Source organism: Vanessa cardui, chromosome 10, assembly GCF_905220365.1.
Source record: "Vanessa cardui chromosome 10, ilVanCard2.1, whole genome shotgun sequence".
In the NCBI taxonomy this organism is placed as follows: domain Eukaryota; kingdom Metazoa; phylum Arthropoda; class Insecta; order Lepidoptera; family Nymphalidae; genus Vanessa; species Vanessa cardui.
In genome coordinates, this window is record NC_061132.1 from 12,347,797 (window position 1) to 12,374,333 (window position 26,537).

Sequence of the window (26,537 nt, forward strand, 5' to 3'; positions counted from 1 at the left end):
AAATATGGAATAGGTTTTTTTCTCTGGTTCCAGATATTTAAGGATATTGTAAGGATATTTTGTCCTTAAAAAATATCTAACGAATCACGAATGGTTATCACTTATCATAATCTATCTGTATTCTGATACAAAGTGACGTATGCTGTGCATATTCGTTTCAATAATCGCTAAAAATCTGAGTTTAGCACTCTGTGCTCCGAACCACACGCAATGTTTTAGTTCTGCTGCCTACGATTGATAAATAGTATTCGTTCGTAGCACGTTTTGTTGCCGTGTTTATTACGTTTAAGTATGTACACTGATATTTTTCGACTTTTGGTTTAATCAACCGAAATTGGATTTAGTCCGCGAACTTTTTTGTGACTTTTGATGTGTTTCGACGGGCGTCAACATCCGGAAGAGTTGCTTGTTTTGTAATTATTTCGTACGCCCACTCATTCCATCTGGTGTGTTGTTTATTGCAATGGTGTATTGCATAGTGTAAGTGATAACTCAGCTCGGCTGTAATCAAAATGTCACTCCAAAAAAGTGTTAAAAGCGCAGGAGGGGAGAGAACTGACCAGGATAATACATCTATATGTTCATCAGTAACTACGCAGCCTGATAGACATGGATTTTTTGGTGGAGCTCAGTATAGTCCAGAACCGTAAGTTTGATTAAATTTTATCATTTTATTAAAACAACATATAATAAATAGTTGGTGTAATAATAAATGTATTACTTTGATCATCAGCCCTGGTTTGGCGTTTGGTTGATAGATATTTCGAGATTACAAAGTGCTATGCTTATTAGGTTGTTACCAAAACCTGATATGTTGCAAGTTCTTATATGTTTTTTATCAACAAACACTCATTATACTTGTTGCTTAAATTTAAATTAGCAAATACATAATTATCTTGTTCAAAACAAAACTTGTATTATAAATAATATTCTTTAATTACTTACTATACACAACTTTGATTTATTATGAACATAGAAAATATTACTAAATGTGTTCAAAATGGGATATATACCATGTTTTTTTATTTTAATTCAGTGTCTTGTTCAAAAGACATTCATAGATAATGTGGCAATATCAAGCTCCAACAAAAAATAGTAGTAATAAAAATAACCATATTCATTTAAAATCTAATATATATATTTGTTATTATTTGAAATGTAATAGTAATTCATAAAAAATCTAGCATTAATTTAACAACAGAACTTTCACGCAAGTCAATTACTGTTATATTCACATACACATTCAAAAAAATGTTAATGTGTTGAATAAAAATCTAATGGTGAGAAATATGGCCACTGCAAGCTCAATTAGAATGCAAGAAGTGAACAATTATAGCCTTTCGTACACTAATTATGTGTGTGTAATTTGAAGGTTATTTTACTCAGTCTCAGACATACCTACTTTAATTTACTGTGGGCTTATTCAATCAATTTTGAAGGTATATAATTAAACAACCTGTATATAATATTATTGTTCTTATATTTATATCAAAAACTTTATTTGCTAAGTTTTAATTAATACCAGTAAAAAAGGATTAATTTTTCTTTTTTTTTTAGTAAATGATATGTCATATATAAAAAATACATAATTTAAAAGTAAAATAGAGATAAAGTAATATTAGTTATTAAACTATTACGATTAACTAATAAAAGTTAATCGTAACACTTTGTAATTTTGTTGGTATGCCAGTCAGATTTCGTTGAATATATGTACAGTCAATGCTTAATAAACAAAAAATGTAAGTGTTTCAAGAATACTGAAAGAATCATGAAAGTTATGTTATCTTATGAATGAATGTTCTGTACACTCCTACAAATTATTTCCCTCTTCACAATGTTATCAATGATTCAATCTAATTCATATTGATTTATTCTTTGATGACTACAATTTGTAAACAAAGTTATTGCAACATCAAATGAACAACAATGATCAATTTACTGTAACCTAATTATACATTATATATTTCATACTTAAATATGTCTTAATGACATATAAAGTTTTTCAATCATGTTTATATATAGATATTTACAATTAAATGCTAAAGCATTTAGTAACAGCAGTATCTATAAACACATTCAAGAACAGATAGAGGAGTTATTTAAAAGTCTCAAATATGTATGTCTATTAATAGCGACTTTAAAGAAATTATATAAATATATTTTATACTGTATAGCACTCAGAAAAAATTTAGCTCTCTTTTTTTTAATTTTACCAATGAGGTAATGATAACCCCTAAATAAGTACAAACAAATGTTAACTTTATTGAAATCTTAGTAGATATATAATATCATTGTTATAGGTCATCAAGAGTACTGATAAAATTGATAAATAGCAAGTAATAATATTAACACTGATACTAAAATCATACACAAATCCATTCATGTGTGAGTTCCTGTAGGGGAATTAACTGTGTTAATAAAACATGTAATGTGTACCGAGTATCCACCCATCATCCTGCTTATATAAACAACTTTCTGAAATGCAATTGTATACGTAGTTGTGATTACATATATGTAGTGAAAATGCCATTATTGTTTTATTCACCCATTAATTCAATAGGCAATGTACATGTTATAATACATGCTTTAAGGTTCTGTATATTTATTTTATGGTAAACATATGTATTACAAGAAATATATATGACCCAGTAGATAGAATGTGTACTAACTTAGGTACAGGTATCAATATAAGCATTACAGTGTTTTCTCTTCCTTAAATGTTTTTATTCAGCTCATGCAGTAAAAAGAAATGTCGAAAGCAAAATAAGATGTATTTTCTTATGCCTTATTGGTAGTCAAATAGGCACTTTATGCTAAATGGTTGCCACATCGACAGACATTGGTACGACATATATATAATTTCTCATATCACCAATGTTACTTGTAGTTACACTGGCTCACTCACCTTCAAACTCAAAAACATAACAATTGTATTGCTGCTTCATAGTCGGATATATTATGAGTGATATATGTACACAGGTGGATTTATAAATATGTACATACAATTGAAACGGATGATTATTTGCATAACGACCACCTGTTTATTATGTTCGATTAGAAAGCTAAATTGATATATGTATTTTGTTTGTGAACCAATCGAATATAATGTTTATTTTTTTAATGGCTTTTGTTTGTGCCAAGAGGGCACAAATTATTTCGCCAATGTTACGTGCGATGAAGAAAACACGATGGAGATTGAACGGTGCAGTCGAGATTGCAGGCTTAAATTAATTTTAAGGGCACAACAGTAGTAGACTCTCTGTTAACCCACAACCTAACACAATACAATAATATATAAATAATTAGATAAACATATAGCATTGTTATTAATTTTTATTTAGCTTATTATATATCAAAGCACTTGTTGACATTTGATTTATCATTTATCCACTGGTAACTCCGCTACTAATATTTTATTCCGCGTTCGAAACTGAGGGATGGTGCAGGTGTTATGGATAAAATTAAGCTATGCTGTTTTAGACTGTAGCCTGAACTAAGCGAATATCCCTTAGAACCGATCAGCTGTTCAGGTGTGTCAACTGTATTATTTAATTTTGGCTTATGCATCCATCGTACGTGACATTGGCGAAATAATATATACCCTCTAGGCACAACGAACGATGCTACGACGCGATTCTGTCAACTGTAATAAACATTGCAAATGATACTAATCTTATAAATGTGAAAGTAACTCGGTCTGTCTGTCGCTTTTAAACCTCGAAACGAATTTGATGAAATTTGCTATGACGGAAATTTGAAGTCCAAGGAGGAATAGCTTTGTTTTTTATCTAACACATGACAAACGACCTCCGAAAAACGCGAGTCAAAGGGTCATAAGTAACACGGAGTATTAATTGATAGGTAGGTTATAAACCTTTGTAGAAGATCGAAAAGACTATTCATACCTTTAGATATTGGCATTATATTAGCCTAACAGATTAGACAGCCTTGAGGTTCTCAAGTCATTTTGTCTCTATAATCAGGATGGGAAAATTCGCTTCGTCATTATTTTCTCATCATGAAATATTGATGGCCATTCTGAAGCAAAATATTTTTCCATAAAATTCTTCTCCCAAGCCTTCCAGTTCTATCTGCTGTTTAATGCAAAGTGTAATTCATTTTTTTATCAAGACGTATAAATCCCTTAACGCAACTATTGTATTACAGATTAATGAAAATTTATAAAAATTGACACAAGTAACAGAACTTTACTCGGTAAGACTTAATTTTACGCCAGTCCAAAGTTATATATTAATATTACGCGGAACCCTAAAACGCGTCTATTTCACAACTTCCCATTCATAACATTCAAACTTTCAACATTTTTACCGGAACATAAAATTAATTAATGATTTCATTAACCTTGTTACATTGTCTTAGTTAATGGTTGCTTGGATTTTACACGGACCTAACATATGTATTGTATTAAGAGAGAAAAATCGGTACAGCCAATTTAAAAAAAAAAAAAACATTTTTAAAAATCGAATAAGAAAAAATCCTTATGTCACTAGACTCTTATGTCAATGTAGACCAAATGTATTGCGAGTTAAATTTAGCGCCAAATCAAAAGGGAGAGATTCCCACCTGTGCACGGTAGTTGGCAATGCACTAGTTTATTGTTTATACAAAGAAAAGAGTAACTACTGAGTTTTCTTTAAGGCAGTTTACGACGCTTTACATTTAACTCAATATTGTATCAAATGCTTTTATTAGCATATTTGAATAAAGAACATTTTGATTTTGATTATTAATACAACAAATCTAATGTCACCCTGTACACATACAGGACATAATATATGTATTTAACTGTGCATATACTCGTATAGACGATTTTGTATTTGAGAATAGTATAGAGTACAGAGATTTTGCAAGTTCTTTCAGTGGATTCTATATTCGGAACTAATCTAGAGTCGTATTAAATGACGCTTCAAATGTGCTTACCACTCGAAAGAATAGGATAGGATTTTGTCATAATTATTGTCAAATTTAAAAAGTAGTGATTATAATTAGCTAGTAATAAAGTATAATAAATAGCGTTGTTCGTTATGAATATATAACTTTGATACACAAACTACATACTGATCGTTGATAGCATATCAAATTATGTCATGTCAAAATGCAATTATAACGAATGCTAAGGAATTTTGTGGAATGTTGCAAGATTGCAAAACGAAATGTTCTCGAATTGTTCAGTTTAAATATATAGTTCCATTTTTAAAATAAATTGTCTTTGGTCTTTTACTAGATAAATATTAAAGTGTTTGTACTGACTTAAGTTTATAACTCACAGCCGAAACTACTAATGAAATCTTGGTTGTGACCCGTCCCGGCTTCGCACGGATGCAATAATTATACTAAATATAATACAGAATTTGTATATTTAGGACTTCACATAAGAAGCTTCGAAAATTATCAGTGTTTCTTTACTAATTGTCCATGTATTATATACAAAAACCTTCCTCTCGAATCACTATATCTTCTAAAAAAAATCGCATCAAAATCCGTTGCGTAATTTTAGAGATCTAAGCATACATAGGAACAGACAGCAGTAAGCGACTTTGTTTTATACTAGGTTATGATAATGAAGCATCTGCTGAAAAATGGTTTTTGTAATTTTTAATTTCATCAGTGAAATATAACGAATTTTAGTCGTAATCGAAATCGGGGCGTGCAGCGAGTATCATATAAATTAGTTAGATTGGATCGTTCACACGAAAAATTTCTGATTCCATTGACTGAACTTTCCACGTTATCGTGATAGTTTGCTTTCAGATTGCTAATTTATGTACTATATAAATACAATATAAGATAAGATTAATTATCTCAACGGTTTTGTGGAGCGCTGCAAAAAAATATAAAAACATCAAGAGTTTGATAAAGTGAAATTGTAGATGTATGTATATAGAATTAGGTGCAGTATTGAGTCTGGATGTTTTGAGACTATACTAGCGGTCCTGGCTTTGCTCTAGTGAGTTGGAAGGTTTTTTAAATATATTTTTACCTTTTATTTAGGTAATTTTGTTGCTTTTTTTCTGACATGTTTAACAATTGTCGTTATATTTCAACTTATTAAATTATATACCTAAACCTTCCTTATAAACCCTTTTGTCTGTTAGTGAAAATCTCATGAAAATTCGTTCAGTAGTTTTGGAATATATCGAAAACATACAGACAGATGCGGACTGTCTTTGTTTCATACTATGGTGTGATAGTACAGCGTCTGATCACGATGTGGAAAGTTTATTAATTGATGTGGTTTTTGAGTAATATTTAGACGATGCAAGGATGTCTTGTCCTTTCAATCCTTAGTTACCCTGGAGTAAAAAGAAGCGCTTATAAAATTGTCGTGTCACTCTTAAAGCTGTTGGTCGGGTCTAAAGTGGATACGGGTTTTCTGCCTAGAATTCTTATGTGGTGGATACCAGCTCTTACAGCGGTGCTATTGACTAGTTTGGAATATATAATAAGGGAATAAAGCTTCCTAAACCCTGATCTTTCTTTATTCGAGTAGAATAGACTTAGCATTAGAATAACAGAGTGACGAGGTAGGTTGTAACTGTGTTGGTACACATATGTACATCCTGCACAATAACTTAATTATTACGATTGAAGGGAATGTGTCTGCTGTAAAAATTTGGCCGGAAAAACATATTTATTACCACTTGAATTATAGTCGGTGTTCGGTTAAAAAAAAATATATCATTTAGCAAATAGTCGGTTTTCAATAAAAAAAAAAAATTTTTTTTGGGTGTCCTTGCTATCTAAATTATGTTCAATGCAGACATAAATAATCGTAAACGTTTTTATTTTGTGTTTTTACTACGATTGACTGTCTCGTACACTCGATTACAAATCGAAGAATTTTGGCGACATTATTTATTAACGTCCTATTCAAATTTCGAATTTGAAACGAACAATGTTTAAAAAAAAATCGAGTATTTTAAACGCAAGTCTACAAACAGCCAAGAATCGGAAATACCCGAATGCGCGTCGTTACTTTTAGAATGTTAGTGTTTTTTTTTTATTCTGACTGGTCGAAATTCCTCGAATAACGTACGGCGTATAAATATTCGAATTATGAATCATAAGCGCGTCAATTATTATCGATTAGAACTCGAGACCGCGATAACAGCGATATATCATCCATATTACATTTAAGCAGAAACGAGTGCCATCATATACCGTTTGTTGTATTTCTGAACGAAATTATACAAATTTATGTACTCTTATTAGTTTTACTACTTATAGTATAAGTTGAAAAATATCAACCCTAGTAATCTCTACACTAATTGTAGTCCACATGATTGAAAGATCGATTTACAAGTTACATATAAATATATATAATATTTAAATATCCACTCGCCGTGCACAGACACCGTCTTCACCCGCGCCCAAATCATATATTTTATATTGCCGCGCTTTCCGCGATGTGTGTCACTCGAGGGGACAGATACATAAATACACAGATAATATATATACCCATATACAATATAAGTCCAATAATAATTATAATATTATTACAGATCTGTGTACACTACACTAATATCAGTTTTTAGTAAATGAAAACACAATTTCAAGTACACGGAAGCATAAATAATTATCAACAAGACCAGTTTACAATGTTTATATTTTTTACTTCTTTCAACAGGAATTTCAAGACATTCAATCCAATTTTAAATTCAAAGATATCTTTTTTCTAAAAACGTCAAACCAAGGAGTATTTATATATGATTTAATATAATTCAATAGCTAGAAACTAAATATGCTAAGTAAAATAGGCTAACAAAACAAATTTTAATTTTTTTTTTGAGTTAGCCTGTTTCCCAAATTTTGCCAGTTTATACTTCAGCGGATATCTCGACTTCCATGGATGTTATAAATGATTTTATTTATGTACTAGCTGAATACCCGATAGGGTATTCCATCGGAAAAATTCATTGAGAAATCCAAGATTTTTTTTTGTAATATTAGATTTTGGTAAACATGTTTTACCTCGGTCATGGTATATCTTATTTGGTGATAGTTACAAGCTCATATATTATGAAATTGATAGGTGAGTGAGCCAGTGTAACTACTTTATTATTTCCTACGGTTAGTTCCGCGATATAAGGAATCGTTACTTCGTATAAAACAAAGTCTTCTATTTACTGCAGTTTGTCTTTGAAATTTTAGTTAAGTGTATTTTTTAATAATGCTTTAAATTTTAATTGGCTAATATCGCTTTACTTTTTAATTCTTATTAAACTTTCTCGCATAAATCTGACCAAAACATGCATTATTCAACTTTCAATTTGGACTTTTTCGTTTTTATTAAAACAATTTAGAAATTTTTAACATTTACTTATAATAATTTTAACCAAATCGTTTATCACTATCACTACATATTATATATACATACCCTCCGGGCTGCGTCTGTCTGTCTGTATGTTCGCTATAAACTCCAAAACTACGGAAGGGATTTTCATGCGGTTTTCACCAATAGACAAGGGATTCATTAGGAAGGCTTAGGTCATAATTTATTAAAGTTTTGTGTAAATGACTGAAATATAAAGGCAATTGTTAAACATGTCGGAAAAATCAAGCCACTAGGGATTTTACATCGAAAACACCGTCTAATCCGTTTGAGATATAATAAAAATAAAAGGTAAAAACATTAAAAAATACATACGAAGCCGGGATGAGTCGCTAGTAAAGTACATCCAACTCCAATGAAAAAAGTTCCTTATGCCATAAGTATTACGAGATATATATTAATTTAACAATACATTTTCATTGTTTCTATTCTGATTACCAAATTATGGATTTTTTATATTGGTCCTTTTAGCACTGTGTAGAATGGCAAGATTTTTCCGGAATCCGACGATTAAAAAGGTCAGTAATTGTAAATGATTTTATGGAACCAATGTCGTTATCGTTATATGTATCGAATGCCACATTTACTCTATATAGGCATTTAGTGTCAACTATCTAAGTACAAGCCATAAATGTTGAGTTTATGTTCGCTCTCTCGGACCTGACGTGACGTGATGTGACACTGTAATGTTTGTAACACAACAAACTTGACACACATTTCGTTTTATATACGAGGCTTTTAAAATACGCCGCTCGCTAAGACCGCAGATCCTGATGTCTTGGTTTCGAACTCGTGTCTATCCAATAAGAAGTTATTTTTTTTGTCTCTGTCTGTCTTTCTGTCGCTTTTTCACGGCTAAACCGTTGAACCGAATTTCATAAAATTTGATGTGCAGCAAATTTGATCTCCAAGGACGCCCCCCCCCCCCTAATACATGTTTCTATAATCTATTCCAAACACAGAATAACAATTGTAAAAGTCATCAAATTGACGCGATATGATTGGTCGAGAACTTTAATAATCTATGGTTTCTCTTTTGTTTTTTTTTTAAAAAAGAATGTCGTCAGAAATCGTTTTCGTTCTTTTTTTAAGTTCAAAAACTTCGATATCGGACCATCTGGAATTAAAATTAAAGAGGGTATAATGTAGCTCTATGACGACCAAACCGCTGGACTGAATTTGATTAAAGTATGAAGCAAACATGAACTCCAAGAAAGTACATATATATATATGTTAATATATGTACATATGCAACAATAGTTGAATGTACAGCAAATCGCATGAAATACGTAAATCTAAGGTTTATTTAACTTTATTCCGTCTTCGGTTGGAATAGACTATACCTGTGTACGTTTACACGAAAATATCATGCATATTGCATGTTTTTGGTAACGGTTATTAGGGTGCAATGTATAAGGTGACTCAGTAACCTAATTATATATATAAATCAAACCATACCGTTATCTGTTCTTTACTGTTAAAGATAATCGTATGTATGTTAAGTCCTAAATGTAGGGCAAATGTGTTTATTAGTTTTGAATAAGAATGAAAATGTCATCATGAAATTGTAATACTATTTACTAGCGACTTTGCATGGGTACAATATTGATACTAAATATACTACAGAATTTGTTTATTTACGACATAACATTAGAAACTTCTAAAATTATCAGTGTTTCTTTACTAAATTGTCCATGTTTTATATACAAAAACCTTTCTCTCGTATCACTCTATCTATTAAAAAACCGCATTAAAATCCGTTGGTTTTAAAGATTTAAGCATAAAAAAAGGACATAGGTACAGAGAAAACGACTTTGTTTATACAATGTATTGATTAAATTTACTGCCGTTGTTTATGACGATTTTTTTATTATTTATGGTCTGATTTGGGTATCTCTTGATAAATATAATTGATCCAGGCAGGATATATAATTGTATTTAATTAATATAACTGTATTTTTAAATGTTGAAAAAGAGTAATATCTAACTTTCTTGTCGGTTCTTCTCGATAGAATCTACTTTCCGAATCGGTGGTAACTTCACTTGATATAAGTATTAAGTGACGATTCTAAAGTGCTTGTAAAAGCTTATTTGAATAAAGTATATTTTGATTTTGCATCTTACAATATGTACTTTATTTTTTATTAAAATAAACAGAAATAAATGAGAAATAAAATTTGAAACAATTCCTGTTCTCCAAACAGCTGAACAAAAATTTTCCATTCGAAATTTTCGATCAAGTAACCTTCCAAAAGAAAGAAAATTTAAATCAACAACGGTTCAGACGTTTGAAAGCTTCGATATCATACTCAGACACGTTAAACTTACTCTCTTATTTGTGCAACGGTGCTTCAAAAATATACTGATAAAAGATCTACTTTGTTCTTTCTCACATCGCTAATGCCTACGGGCTAATGACCCACTTGCTATCATCTGGCCCATCTACCGATTAAAAAAGTGTGGTATATGATATATACGATATTACTCCGAAGAGAACTATATCTTCCACACAAATTAAAATGTTTACGTTTGTAAATAAAAATCATCAGAAAGGTTAAGATGCGATCATTTTTGTCCTCTGTGATCATTTTTTTTTATTATGTCTTACAATGTGATCGTATATAGTCTTGCGTTGTCAAGATAAAGTGTGTAACAGAAAGGTTCTAACGAGTTAGGTATTATATAATAGAACTTAATTTACGGTGGGAACAATTGTTGACAAAAGACAAAAAAATCTTATTAAACAATAATGTCTATTACTTCTTGAGTGATGTAAGATTTTATGAAATCAATGCTATTGTGACGTAAGATAAAAGGTTCAAATATACACTTAAAGATACGTAACCCAGCAGATAAAAAGAAAGAAAACGATGTATGTGATGTAAATTCATAGTTACAATATTCTCTTTTTATTATATTTATTAAGAAGCTACCATTACTTTCGTATTATAGTGCCATTATATTTTCTAAAAGGTATTAAGTAATATTTCATCGGTATAATTCATCGGTATAATTTGCCTTGGCTCTAACCCAGAGGATTATTAATATTGGCGCCCGACATGGGACTGTTGATTTGAAGGTTATTTGCTTTGGCGCTAATTCTTAGCTTTGGTGCTCCACTTTCACAATAATAGATAAACTAAAAACTTTTCATTTATTTTAAAACTTTGGATCTATAACTAGCTTCTTATGTAATAAATACAGATATGCTTATTTTTATTCATAGTTTATGCGTACGTTCGTCTAGGACTATAATTGTTGTTGTTTCTTGCGTAAAGGTATTTTGTATTGTATCATCCACAAAATATGGTGCGCTAGTTTTATCAAATTATTGGTTACAAAAAAAGGTGTATTGTGACCTATGGCGAGAGTTTGCCATTAACGAAAATAAAAGATTGAAACTCTGTTTTAAAAATAATGTTTATGTGATCAATTTTTCTCTCCTTTTTTACAGAAAAAGGACTGTATCCCCGAGCACTATACTTAAGCGAGAACAAAAATGGCTGCGCATGTTGAATAACTGGGAAGCGTTTATGAGCAAAAATTATAAAAAAGTACGCGAGAGATGCCGAAAAGGTTAGTTTTATGATCATTTAAAAAAAAAACAACTATAAGTATCGTTAAGAAGGTCTTTTGTTTGAAACAAATATTACAATTTATCATTTAATTTTAGGCATTCCTGCCTCAGTAAGACCGAAAGCCTGGCTTTATCTTTGCGGGGGACAGCTGTTACTAGAGAAACATCCTGAAGAATACGAGGAACTTTTACAAGCACCAGGTGATCCGAAATGCATGGAAGATATCAGAAAGGATCTCCATAGGCAGTTTCCATACCACGAAATGTTTATAAGAGAAGAAGGACTTGGGTGAGTTACTAATATATGAAACTAGCAGATGTTTTGCGTGATTTCATCCGCATTAAACATTCGTGCTCCGCCCCCATAGGCCATAGCGTGATGTAAAGTAGCTTACAACCTTCGTCGACAATTAAACTATCAAATCCGATGGATAGCTTCAGAGATTGATTGATGCTTTGATGCAAAACTTAACGAACCTTGCGTCTTTATTTTTATAAGTTAAATGGGAAAAATATTCAATAGACTTTATGTATTTTTTAATTGAATTATCGTATTAAATTTGAAGAGTTTAGACAATTTATTAATTTAATCGATATGTATAATATATAAACGGGTTTGAGTAAATTTTATTACTAAATTAATGAGTAATTAATAGTTATAAGTACATCGGGTATGTGAAATTTAGTTGCAAAAAGTTTTAACTTAGGGAAAGGGGGGGGACTCCCCTCTCACATATAAAAATCAAATGGAGGCTATATTTAAAAAAAAAACAGTCAAAAGCTTCCACATACACAAAATACGTTAAGATAACTAAATAATAACAGTTCTCTTCTGTGTAGTTCTGCATCACGGTCGTTGCTTATTGCATATATGTGCTCACATTTTGGACCAAGATGGCTCAGTGGTTAGAACACATACGTCATAACCGTTGTGAGCACCAAAACATTTTTATGTTTTAATTTGTTTTGATAATTCATCTCGTGCTCTGAAACATCCATAGAGAATATCATAGACATAGAGAACAAGCTCTCGACCAATGACATCGCGTCAATTTGCTGTCAAATTTCTTCTTTTCTCTTATGATTGGAATAGAGCATGGGTCTGTTGTTGTATGGTTTATAAAGGTCAGTGGTAAGTGTTAGTTAAAGTTGTTGTATGACTCATGACTTTCAATATTCTTTTTCGTACCGTATGGCCCGATGTCCGACACGTAATGAATGATTCATACAAATCGCAATTCTTTTCTTATTTAATAATGAACTCTGTTCGTCCAATTAAAATTTATGCGTTCCCATTTTACAACAACAGTTTCTAGTAGGCTCGTCATTTCAAAAGGTTTAATGAAATGTTGAATAGTACGGAGAGATACTGACTACTGTTGTTGTTAATTTAAAGAGATTACATACATTTTATTAATGAAAATTATTTATAACAAGTAGTGCACGCAGCTTCACTTCGCTTAATTAAAAAAAATAGCCTATGTACTTTTGTGGAGTTCAAATTTGCTCCATACCAAATTTCATTAAATTTCAGTTCAGCTTTTTGGTCTTGAAAGAGCAGACAGACAGACAGACAGAGTGACTATCACTTTTAATTTATAACTTAAATATAGATAAGTAATAGCAGTTTTTTACATTTGTTTGCGATTGTTATGCTTTTCGTGGTAATGAAGAAATGAAAACAAGCGTTGCCTGATTTTATCGAAAATGTAAAATAGTCTGAATAATGTAATTTTATGCATAAGACGTTAATATTAGGGGGGCTCCCCTGATAGTCCTAGTCAGTCTGGGTGAGTACATGCATCGAGGTTTTCCCCATTAACCGAATAATTCCAGACCGAGGTTATATATGCTATGAGAAGTAACAGTTATTTACAAAAAAAATTAGGGATTATTATTTTTAATACATGATACATACATACTACAATTTTGAATGTGAATGTAACTACGTCTGTTTCGCTTAAATCATTAAATTGATGTAGATAAAATATATGTATATACACTTTTGTAGAGAATCAAATTGATTCGTACTGTATTTTGTTAAAAAGATGTTTTTTTGTTTTTATGTTTGTAAAAAATCTCTACTGAAAAGCTTGTCAGTTTGAAAAAAATGTAATTATACAGATTAGTACATTCCTAAAATAATATAAAGCAATGATTCTTAATGTGGGTTCCATCGGAAGCACAGTATGGTTCTGCGAATTTCACGACGATCACTGTTTCAAACCTACAATCAAAGTTTCTTACGTTCGTTTAGAAATGCAGAGAATTTTATTTACCAACATTCGCCGTAAGGTTTCGTGCTAGAAAGAGATTAATTTCAGAGTTTAGGAACCGCTGACGTAAACTTTAAACAAGTACGAAGCGTGAAATTAACGCCGCGTCAGGAATTTTAATCGAATGCGGTCGAGCGGTTACACTTGCGATCTCCTTTTATTCGACTACTGGCAGGCTTTTGTTGTTCGTTGTTAGTATATGTTTTGGAATTCGTTTCTTAAATTTAAATTTAGAACTGAGCCGTTAAAGGTTTAAAATCTCCAAATCGAAACAAATTAAAATATTCTTTATTCGAGTACAAATCAGTGCCGTAAATAGCCTTTTCTGCGCCCTGTGCGAGCTTCTATAACTGCGCTCTATTTAAGACCCTTTGCCTATTTTACTGTCTCACTCACCAAAACTTAACCGCAGGTTCATTATTGCCAATGCGTTGTCCATTAACGATAAACACTAAACACAAATACGCTCATGTGCTGCCTGAAAAAATGAGCGCGATGTATGTTTTTAAAGATACTAGCATGTAAGTAAGTTTGTATTGGAATCGAGTACTAGGGGCTCAACGGAATCTTAACAAGAGCAAAACGAAAAGACAATAGTCCTACCTAGTCTGTCTATTCTTGCGCCCCCGAGAGTCTACGCCCTGTGCCTGGGCACCGATGGCACTGCCCTATTTACGCCACTGGTACCAATAAATGTAATTTTACACTGTTGAATTGAATTTAAAGCGAATACCTACCTATATACAAAAAAAAAAGCATAAACACTGCAAGTAGAAAGGAAAACCGTGTCCCAGGAAGGATGTGTAAACTTTGCGAAGTCGGAAACAAGGTGTTATTAGTTTCAACCTTACTATTTTTAATATATACTAATACATAATATTGTTGTTAACATATTCGTCTTAATATAACAAAAAATCGACTAGTATGGTCGTAGCTTAATCCAATCTATCTAGTGGCGTGAAGTTTTAATTGAAATGAAACCTTCAAGTTCAATTTAGCGTAGATAAGTTTTTTTTTTATGGTATAAGGTGGTGGACGAGCATATGGGCCACCTGATGGTAAGTGGTCACCATCACCCATAGACAATGACGCTGTAAGAAATATTAACTATTCCTTACATCGTCACCAACCTTGGGAACTAAGATGTTATGTCCCTTGTGCCTGTAGTTACACTGGCTCACTCACCCTTCAAACCGGAACACAACAATACTGAGTACTGTTATTTGGCGGTAGAATAACTGATGAGTGGGTGGTACCTACCCAGATGGTACCTGACATAAATGATGATTTTCTCATAACATAGAATACAAAGGAATGTATTTTACAAATCTTTCTATTTAGAATATTAAGTAGGTTGTCAAGTTGAATTTCGAAGTCAATTGAGAAGCTAGAATTGTTTTGTTTGTAAATTAATAAAATACAGAATTGTCAAGGTTTTTGAAAATTCGTGTCTTAGTGGAGAAAAGTCCTTAACGCGTAATTAATAATCATTGAATTGATACTGATGGTAGATCTCATCGAATACACGTATATTCATCAAATAAAAGAAATTACACGTAATTACTATCATAATCACTCTATTCTCGTACACGTACAATACAAATCAAAACATACAGACAGAAAATTAAACACTCGATAGTAAATCAAAACAAAAGTCGCATCAGCTGATTAAATCTGAAGAACTCGTTTCTTTCATTGAATGGCGTTATGTAATAGATAATCTGTAAATAAAAAAAAACACGCATTTAGTAAAGCTATCGTAAGTATATACTTGAAACTCACCGCAGAAAACGATCTTGAAATGACACAAGGTGATAAGCGATATTGAATATAATAACTATGACATGTAAAGGATACACGCATCAAAATAGCACATCAAGTTATTATTATACATTCGGCTTACGACATTTTCTCGAGTGAGATTAATTTTTAAACGATTTCGTTAATCGAGTCAGTGTAGCGTTCATTGTTCGTTTCGTAACCCGTAACACTGCAATGCAAATGTAACTGTTACTAGTTTTCGCACTCGACTCCGCTCGCTTTTTGGAGTTTACAATATTTTTTATAAATTACAGCCTTACATTTTTGTATTCCATGCGAATTGCTTATAGCTAAGAGTTTATGATGAGATGGCCCAGTGGTTAGAACGCGTGCATCTTAACCGATGATTGCGGGTTCAAACCCAGGCAAACACCGCTATATATGTGCTTGATTTGTGTTTATAATTCATCTCGTACTCGGCGGTGAAGGAAAACACCGTGAAACCTGCATGTGTCTAATTCCATCGAAATTTTGCCACATGTGCATTCCACCAACCCGCATTCGAACGTGGTGGAATATGTTCCAAACTCCTCTCTCTCAGCAGTGGGAAATTTACTGGCTGTTACTTTACTTTTTTACTTTTTATAGGTATCTTTATTTGTAATACAACACTAACATCTAAGTTATTATTTCTACTTTAATTTTGATTTCAGTCCAAAATTCCGATAACAGATTTGCCGAACTTTTTTCCCAAATCCATAGATAAAGCAAGCTCTCGGACAATGATATCGTGTCAGTTTGTTGTCAAATTTTGTTTATTTGGCTTTGTTACTGTTATTGTAGGAATATAAATAACTGAATCGAATTTGATGAAATTTGGTATGACATCAACAACAACAACAGCCTGTAAATTCCCATTGCTGGGCTAAGGCCTCCTCTCCCTTTGAGGAGAATGTTTGGAACATATTCCACCGCGCTGTTCCAATGCGTGTTGGTGGAATACACATGTGGGAAAATTTCTATGAAATTTGTCACATGCAGGTTTCCTCACGATGTTTTCCTTCACCGCTGAGCACGAGATGAATTATAAAGACAAATTAAGCACATGAATCAGCGGTGCTCACCTGGGTTTGAACTCGTAATCATCGGTTAAGATACACGCGTTCTAACGACTGGGCCACCTCGACTCTTGTTTGGTATGAAGTAGCCTTAAATTCCAAGAAAAGACAGACTATTTTTCAAAACCTTAAAACGCGAGCAAATTCGCTGGTGATAACTTGTATTACATATGATACATGGCACCAGACCCATCCATTTAATAAATTATCCTCGGAGTAAAAAATTATCTGCAGAAAAACATTAATTTATTACATTAATTGTTTTAGTGATTAATCCTTTACCTAATTTTCCATCAGTTACAATAATTTCTTAGTGGTGTAAAATTATCATACACAAGCATTTTAATATTTTTCAAAATATTTGTGTAAACAAATGAATAGTATTGTCTATCTGTTTCTTTCCGCAATCAAAATCAAAATATTATTTATTCGAATACGGTAAACATGGCAATAATATATAATATTGTTCATAAATATTATTATGATGTAATCGATATTTTATACAATAGATTCGCTAGAAAATCGACGATCGTCGAATCGTAATCTACTAAACATTCGATCATTACATCCCTGTCAACAGATCCTAAATAAGATTAGATGAAATTGAAATTTATTTGAATCTTTTTGTTTTTTAAATAAACGTCATATTATTTTCAGGCAACAAGAATTATTCTGCGTTTTAAAAGCATACTCAGTGCTGAATCCGAAGGTGGGTTACTTCCAAGCGCAAGCGCCGGTCGCTGCGTTCCTGCTGATGCACATGCCGGCTGTGCAGGCCTTCTGGTGCCTCGTCAGCATCAGCGACAAATACCTCAGCGGATACTACAATCCCGGATTGGAGGTTATTTCTTAACATTCATTTAATTCTATTTTCAAATTATATAAATATGTTTATTATTGTTCATGACATGAAATGAAGTTCTATTTTCAAATAATATACATAAATGTTCATGACATGAAATGAAGAAAAAAAAAATCCCGCTGAATCTTTCGCTGATTCTCAGGTCCGAGATGCTAAATTCTGTACCGGTGGTAGATTTTTGACTATCAATACATATAATAAAATAAACACTTCTATCTATACATATAATAAAATTGGAGTGTCTGTTTGTAATATTAAGATAGTCCTATTTTACTCAATGCATATGTATATATACAAGGTACATATACCAAAATAACATTTTTTACAATTTATGTCTGTCTGTCTGTTTGTTCCGGCTAATCTCTGGAACGGCTGGACCGATTTTGACGGCACTTTCACTGGCAGCTAACTGATATGATAAGGAGTAACTTGGCTACAATAACATTTCTTTTTGTTCAATTCAAATGTACAAGGGCACAGTTAGTATTGAATAAAGGTTTTGACTTTGATTCCAGAAGTCTGGTTTCGAAGTCTTAATGCGGTCGCGTTCACAGCTAGTATTGAATAAAGATTTTGACTTTGATTCCAGAAGTCTGGTTTCGAATGTTTAAGGTCTTAATGCGATGTGTAATGGTGGTGACGTCACAAAGTCTTAATGCGATGTGTATTTGTGGTGACGTGACAGGTGCTGCAGCGCGACGGCGACATCCTGCACGCGCTGCTGCGCCGCACCGCGCCCGCCGTGCACCGCCACCTCGGCAAGCACCGCGTGGAGCCCGTGCTGTACGCGACCGAGTGGTTCCTGTGCGCGCTCACCCGCACGCTGCCCTGGGACAGCCTGCTGCGCGTCTGGGACTGCTTCCTCTGCGAGGGCGTCAAGGTAACCAGTAGCCATAACCAGCATAATCAGCCAATCAGCAGTGGCAGTAGCCATTACCAGCCAATCAGCAGAGGCAATGTTACGTACAAAGTGTACGTAGCGTTATTTCTTGGATTTGGAACGGCGATTCGACCTGAAAGAGTACAGAAGCGGGACGAATACGTTTAAATATAAATAATTTAATTATTGGACGACATCACACGTATTACTCTGATTCCAAAGTGAATCGCTTGTGTTATAATAACGTACGTATCACAAACACCCAGACCCGAGACAACATAGAAAACTAATGAGTTTTTCAACATTGACTCGGCCGGGAATCGAACCCGATACCTCGGAGTGGCGTAGCCATGAAAATTGGTGTATACACTACTCGACCACGGAGGTCATCAATCTTTCCACCGGAGCGCAAGAAGAATTTATTGACGTTAAAAAAAACATAACTCTTACGTATCTTGTAAATAAGTAAATAAAAAAGTCGTTGGTAAGTAAATTTATAATATTCCAGGTGTTATTCAAAGCGGCTCTGGTGATCCTGGCGGGGGCGCTCGGCCCGGCCAAGGTTCGCAAGCGGGCGGCCGGGCTCTGCGAGACGCTGGAGGTGCTCCGCCACCCGCCCGAGGGAATCCTCGGGGAGGACTACCTCATGTACCACATGCAGCGCCTCAACCTCACCGAGGAAGACTTCGAGTTTGAGCACCAGCGGCAGACCGCCAAACGACGCGCCATGGCCAATAGAAGGTACTAGGAAACCAAGTAGAATATATACTTGTACAAATGTAATTCTGTGTTGGCAACACATTGACAGATGTTGGTGATATTTAAGTTAATGTTGTTGGAATACATCCACTTAAAATAGCGGAGGTGTATCGAATTATTAAATAATGGCTTTGCATGCCGTTAGCTAATATATTGAACGTAATATTGCGATTTTGTCAGTGGAACTGATAGTTGGTGCCACAATTGGTAATTGTGTGCACACAACCGCGTTACTTTAATATCAGCAATTAATAAAATAATTAAAGAACACCAAAAAATTGCTTTTGGAATTTTTTTATTTATGTGTGGGGTGTGGACAAATTACCTAAGTGATCATTTTCCTGCCCTTTTCTCAATTCCACTTGTGGTCGGCGCAGCATGTCTTCTCCTTCCATACTTCTCTGTCAGACGTCATCTCACAAGTAACATTCTTTCTAACCATATCGTCTTTCACACAATCCATCCATCGTTTCCTTGGTCGTCCTCTACCTCTATATCCATCCACGTCCATTCTCAAGGCCTTCCTCACAATATGTTCCTCATTCCTCCTCATAACGTGCTCATACTATGATATTGCCTTCAACATAACTTCTCGGTTAACAGTTTTTTATATATAACATACCTATATTTTTAAATGACATTTTGAATTTATTAAGATATATCTATAGTAGGACACAAATTAGATGTAGCATCGGAAAATGCAATGGAATGAAATTAAAAACGATTACTGCCGATTTACACAACCAATAGAAATAGCTCCCTATCGCGCCATTCGACGCTATTCGTCGCTATAGATTGACGCGTCAGAGAAAGCAAGTGCATCTAAATCGACGCGTCAAATTGACGAATACATTAGGTCATATGATATGACAAGTTATTACGTATGTGCAAAGATCATATTCGCATGAGAAATAAATATTGATAATTTGGGATAGCGTACTCAATTCGGATGTGATCGGTTTTACGAATTTTGCCGATGCGACATCTAAGTTGTGTCGTACTATATATTAAAAGAGATTGGATTCTATCATAAAATCTTAATTAAATATTGAATGTTTCCAGTGGTAGCTGATTCAGCGAGTGTTCCTTTAAGCGTTATTCAAAGAATAACGCGCGGGACATCTTCCACACTCTGTAAACGAGTGTCATATAAACTGCCAAGTTAAAATAAACCTTAAAACGTGTGTGATATTGACGATAATACATTGCGTGTATAACGAACTACGAAAACGACTTGTTTTATAATGAAGTGAAGTGAAGTGAAGTGAAAACTGCCAATGAAACGATGCACAATATATTGGTAAGTCATGTGATTTGTATGATTGCAATATTATGATTTATTAGAAATGAAATGTTTAAATTAATTGCAATCGAGTTGTAAAAATGTTTTTTTGTGTATCCTTGTATTTTGAAGCAATTTGACTCTTATTACAATTCCTGAGAGTTTATATTACCGTGTATTTTACAAATATAAGCTGTAATAGATTGTCAGCTAGCGGAAATATATAGCGTGGGAGAGAAACTACCATTGGGTAATCATTTTTTAGTCTTAATAAGCAGATAGTCTGGTATAAGTCAGTTGCATTGGGAACTATAAAATAAAATTTATCTTACAATTAAATATATATGTATGTATGTATGTCTTATAATATAATATCAATGTCATAATGTAATGTTATTTATGAAAGGTATTGTCAGAGTTGCAATCAATATATTTTTAATTATAATTGAATCATTACATAGTATAAAACAAAGTCGCCTTCCGTTATGTGTTAAGTGCCTTCCTATGTATGCTTAGATCTTTAAAATTATGCAATGGAATTTGATGCGGTTTTTTTGATTAGATAAATTGATTCAAGAGGAAGGTTTGTATGTGTAATACATGTACAATATGATAGAGGAATACTCATGATTTTAGAGGTTTTTAAAGTGATGTAAAAAACACATTTGTAGAATATTTAATATCGGCATTGCATATGTTCGAATCCGGGGCGGGTCGCTAGTGAATACTAAACATCAAATGCCACAAGGCAATTAGCTGTAACATTTGGCATAAATAGTCAAAATTGGAAATACCTCCTGCGTTTGGTTAATTCTTAGAATGTTTATCTTATAACAATACTTTTTTTGTCTTGTTTGACTGTTAGAAAAAAATTAATCAATTATAGAAATTTAATTTCATATTATAAGTATTCGGTCGAAGGCAAAACAAATGATTGATACAAAATAGGTATATCTTTGCAACTCTTGATAAAATATCCTCTAAATGACATTATCATTTTGATGTTTAGGTTTGCATCTAGTCTATAAACAGGTGCTCTGAAGTTTAAATAGACTTGTGACTATCATATGCACATTTAATCTCACCGGCTATGACAATGACATTCTAATAATCAGATATGTTATACCCATACTAAACAACAGAAAAAAGTGTGCCGCGCCGGGGACCGTTTATTTTACATTTCGTTACAAGTAAAAAAGATAGCTTGATAAAAAAAACAATAAGTAAAACGGATAACTAGATGTTTTAATTATGCAAAACGTATTACTACGTAATTATGATGTATTATAATGTATTACTGGCACAATTATTATGAAAATGACTAAAGGCAAACGTCCCAATTAGGACGTTTTCTAGTCTTCACTTTTTACGCGTTAATTACATATCTGTTTACTAGAACATCATTGGGCTATGATGAAAAAAATATTATCATAACATTATGAAAAAAATATTTTTTTTTTACCAAAAAGTGTTTGCTTCCAATCAAACTTAATAATATCCAATATCTATGAAAGATAGTTGGGACCACCTTGCAGCAATATTGTACCCAAAAGATTACTTTTCATCAGGAATCAATTCATGAACTAAAACTAAGTAAATATATACATATAAATATTATTCAGGCCTGATTTAATGCAAGAGGCATTGCATGCAAAGAGGGTGGGGTATCACTGCACTGGGGCTAGTCCTGTCTTGGAGTAATGGTCTTAAGGGAGAGCTCTCTTAAAAAAAATTGTTTCTGGGTGTCAGGTCTCCTTATAGAGATAAGGAATAAAATATTTACATTACAATAGATACAATTAGAGAATTACACCCTTTTTTATTATTCGCAAGGTGGGATTATATTATTAAAGATTGTTTTATCAAGTTTGGCTAACAAACGAAATAAAGTAATCAGAACATTAAAAACTGTATAAAATTGATAGACAGTTTAAAAATAAAACTGTTCTTATGTGCATAATAATCTATGCGATATTTATTTTTTAATCAACGGTAATTCCTTTTGTTATTATATTTACATTGAGATGTAATATATTTTTTGTTTTGTATTAATAGCAATACTGTTAGAATATTAATTATCTTTATATTATTTATATAGGCTTATATTGTAAATGATACTAGTTCAAAAGTGAATTAAAGCATATTGAAACACAATCTGTGAAATGACTTAAATCATAATATAAACTACAATGTTGCACATACTTTGTGGTGTTTCTGTAATATTTATACATTACTCTGGATTTAACTGCTATCATACATATGCTCCTGACCAAATAAAAGGGTTTGTTAACATTTAAAACTGGAGTATTTATAAATATGATCAATAATGTAATTAATATGCATGTCATGTAAAACATGCATATTGGTTTTTAATGCTACTTAATTTCTCGAATGTAATTCCTAATCATTTTATTTATTTTATTATTTTGTTTCTTACATTGAAAGAAAATTTTATATGTATATTTTTTTTTATTGTTCTGTGCAATATATATCATAATAAAAATAAAAAATACAGGTAACACTTTAATAACAGATTAAAATAAAGTGATTGGGAAGTATTTTACAGTATTTTTTATAGTTTCTTTTTTTAATAGCTTGTGTAAGAAGCAAAGGTAATTAGACTTAGGTTTTATTTTTTGTTTTATAATCTTTTCGAAATCTAGCCTCATAATTTATTGATATATGTAAAAAATTAAATTTCAATAATGCATTGTGATAAGCGATAGTAAGTTTAGTGATAACATATCTCGGGAAAATGTAATATATAAATGAATACAAAAAAATATGTATAGATCCTTTTGTATGTGGAAAGTACAATTAGTATAGGAATGTTAATATGTGTAATATTTTCAGTATTTTTGACTCTTTCGGAGTTTATTTATGTAGGATTCTTGACACCAAAACTATATAGTTTTTCGCTAACTATTTAATTCTAAATCTATCAGTTAAATTAAAATCTTCATTCATAGGTAAGGTTTTAACAACGTGAGTAAAGATATAAAAACAATAGTAGTATGGATTTTAAATTTGAAAGTGAAGCAAATATTAGTTGTAGATAAATAATTTATTTTCCTACATTGAAAGAAATATCTTGAGTGAGCACTGCATATATTTCTTTTATCATAAATGCTTTGAAATAATCAACTGTTTATAAATGTCAAATTAAATACAGATTAAATTTAATTAATTCTGTTGCCACACTCAGAGACATTTAACAATAAGGATTGTTAAATTTAGTATGGATTTTATAAATAGAATCTATTCTAAGTAATGACTTAGTTGTTAAATATCTCTTATTGTGGAAGGAAAATACTATTAGTAGAACATTCCCACATAATTATTGAAAATATGAACGCAGACATTATGTACACTTTTATGGCTGAGGAATTTGAGAAGGTACTCTGTAACTTATTTGCCCAGAAATATCGAATCATTAAATTTTGTACCGGTCGCCACTTGACACCAAATACATAAAATAGTAAAAAAGAACACTGCATTATATAATTTGAAGTTTATATGAATTATTCATTATTACATCAACTTAGTGTGAAAACTCTTCTGTTGCCTATAACTAGTAATCAAATAAAGTTAAACACATTATGATTATTTTCATAGCAATGAAATATTATTTGACAAGGGTGAGGTGGCAATGTACAATGATTGATGCTGGCCATAATACAAGGAGACTAAATCCAGTTTGAAGAAAAAAAATATTTATTCAAATTTATCTTTCGAAGGAAATCATAAAATATTTATTCAATTTAATTTAACACTGTTATATAAGTCTATGTGTAAGGTCGAGTCTGTTAAGACTTTAGCGACTAAAATAACCACAGAGTATTATTATCAGTAGTTTTATATATTTTATTTATCTGAACAACAACAATATATAAATGTTTATCGACTTGGATTTTAAGTTGCATAAACATTTACTATTTTTCTTTAATGTTTGATGTCTGCGTAACTTATTTTTAAAGTGTTATGAAGTTTTATTAGATGCCTAGCTTGAATATAATTATGCAATGGGTTGATTATTATTATTATTAAATAGATTTCAAAATGAAGTGTCATTACTTCATTTTGATTTTCATTCATGATGAAAAATTTGTTAAAAAGTAAAAAATGTAAAAAGTATCAGTAGCTTATCAGTTATCATTTGTATATATTTGAAATGAAGTTTATATGTCCTGAATATTTGCTAACGCCTGAAAAACACTAGTACTTTTTGTGTGTATTTATAATGACAGCTGCGTAAAGGCATAATACGCTCACAAAAAACTATATCCTGCAATTTTAATATATTGTTTAAAAAAAAAAATTGTCTTATATAAACAATTACAATACCTTTTTATTATAACTCACATTTCCAATTTAAATATTCTATAGATCTGAGGCTAATCATTTCAGGTGGGTTTGTGAATAATAGTCAGCCCTTTTTATTAAACGAATAATTTTGTGCACATTTCGAATTTAGGCTATGATATAATTTTAAGTTCACGCATTAGCGTTCTATCTTGGTGCATAATGTTTTTCCTCATTATTATATTATTTAATGTTTTGTTTATTTTACGAAACATTAAAGTGTTTTGTAACTGTATCACGAAAAACTAAATGTCGTTTTCTTTAATTTTTTGACATTTGAAATGTTTTGGCGCGAAAACTGGATCATAAAATTGACAACGAATAAAATACGATACTTTTTTTAAATAGTATCTTAATAATTTTATTGTTACAAAACACATTGAGGTTTCATTTAGAATAAAATAATAAGAGATTTTATTGTATTTTGAGTGTTGTGTGTTTTGTTCTGAAGGGATTTTTATTTAATGTTGTGTACTTGCTGTAGTGTTTATTACGTATTGGTGATAAATGGCTTTATGATGTTTTAATGAAACAATTTGCGCCATATATCCCCAAGAAGATTGTTATTTTCCAATATGAATCTATAGAACCCACTATGTGTCACTGATGTAAAAAATAAGTTGTTTGAAAGATTTTATACAGTCGAAGATTTTTCTATAATCTGTTTTTCCCGCCTGTTTATAATATGCCGTATAACACTTTGCAACAGACTATCCGATTTTAATAATGCCATGAAACTTTTTGTTAATATTAAAAAAAAAAGTCTTAATAGTTGTTTGCTGATCTAGCTTGTAGGGTCTGTGTATCGATGTAATTTTTGTTCTTAGTGTTTTACGGTAGTATGTATGAATGACCAAAAACAAGTGCACTATATTCCAGATTCTACCCACATTCCGTATTTTCAGACTGTTTTTTTATGTAATTTAAATCTGGTTGACGAAGTTATTCTTGACCGTATTTTTGTACTATGCTGGTTTAATTATAACGCAATATTCGTGATGTAAATAAATAAATGATTCAAGTTCTAAGTGACTATCATTCTTTACCTTGTATGTATTATTAGATAGTATGATATAGATTCTTCCCATCACGGGAGTAAATAACAATGAACTTTAATATTTAATCGACGTGACATCATTGGTCATGATCATTAATATTGGTATTTATAAAGTATTTATCGTAAATTAGGAAATAAAATTGAAGTGAATATAAGAAGTTACACAGATTAGTATTATAATATTATAAATAAAGGTATCATATTAATCAAAAATTGATTGTTGTGAATAATATATCAGAGGATAAGGGTC

General features: G+C 31.8%; 1 protein-coding gene across 1 annotated transcript; it reads left to right on the forward strand.

Moving 5' to 3' along the window:
• The first annotated feature begins 119 nt into the window (after positions 1-119).
• Positions 120-21,239, forward strand: LOC124533137 (TBC1 domain family member whacked). Its single transcript, XM_047108300.1, has 7 exons — positions 120-646; positions 11,808-11,929; positions 12,027-12,219; positions 17,743-17,926; positions 18,633-18,827; positions 19,336-19,568; positions 20,649-21,239. The coding sequence occupies exons 1-7, from the start codon at positions 513-515 to the stop codon at positions 20,656-20,658; spliced, it is 1,071 nt and encodes a 356-aa protein (XP_046964256.1). The 5' UTR covers positions 120-512; the 3' UTR covers positions 20,659-21,239.
• The last annotated feature ends 5,298 nt before the right edge of the window (positions 21,240-26,537 follow it).

Bases quoted from the DNA above. Each gene is read 5' to 3' on its own strand.
- LOC124533137 (XM_047108300.1), top strand. From the start codon at position 513: ATGTCACTCCAAAAAAGTGTTAAAAGCGCAGGAGGGGAGAGAACTGAC. The intron at 12,220-17,742 runs GTGAGTTACTAA...TATTATTTTCAG, and splicing joins ATAAGAGAAGAAGGACTTGG to GCAACAAGAATTATTCTGCG. The intron at 18,828-19,335 runs GTAACCAGTAGC...ATAATATTCCAG, and splicing joins TCCTCTGCGAGGGCGTCAAG to GTGTTATTCAAAGCGGCTCT.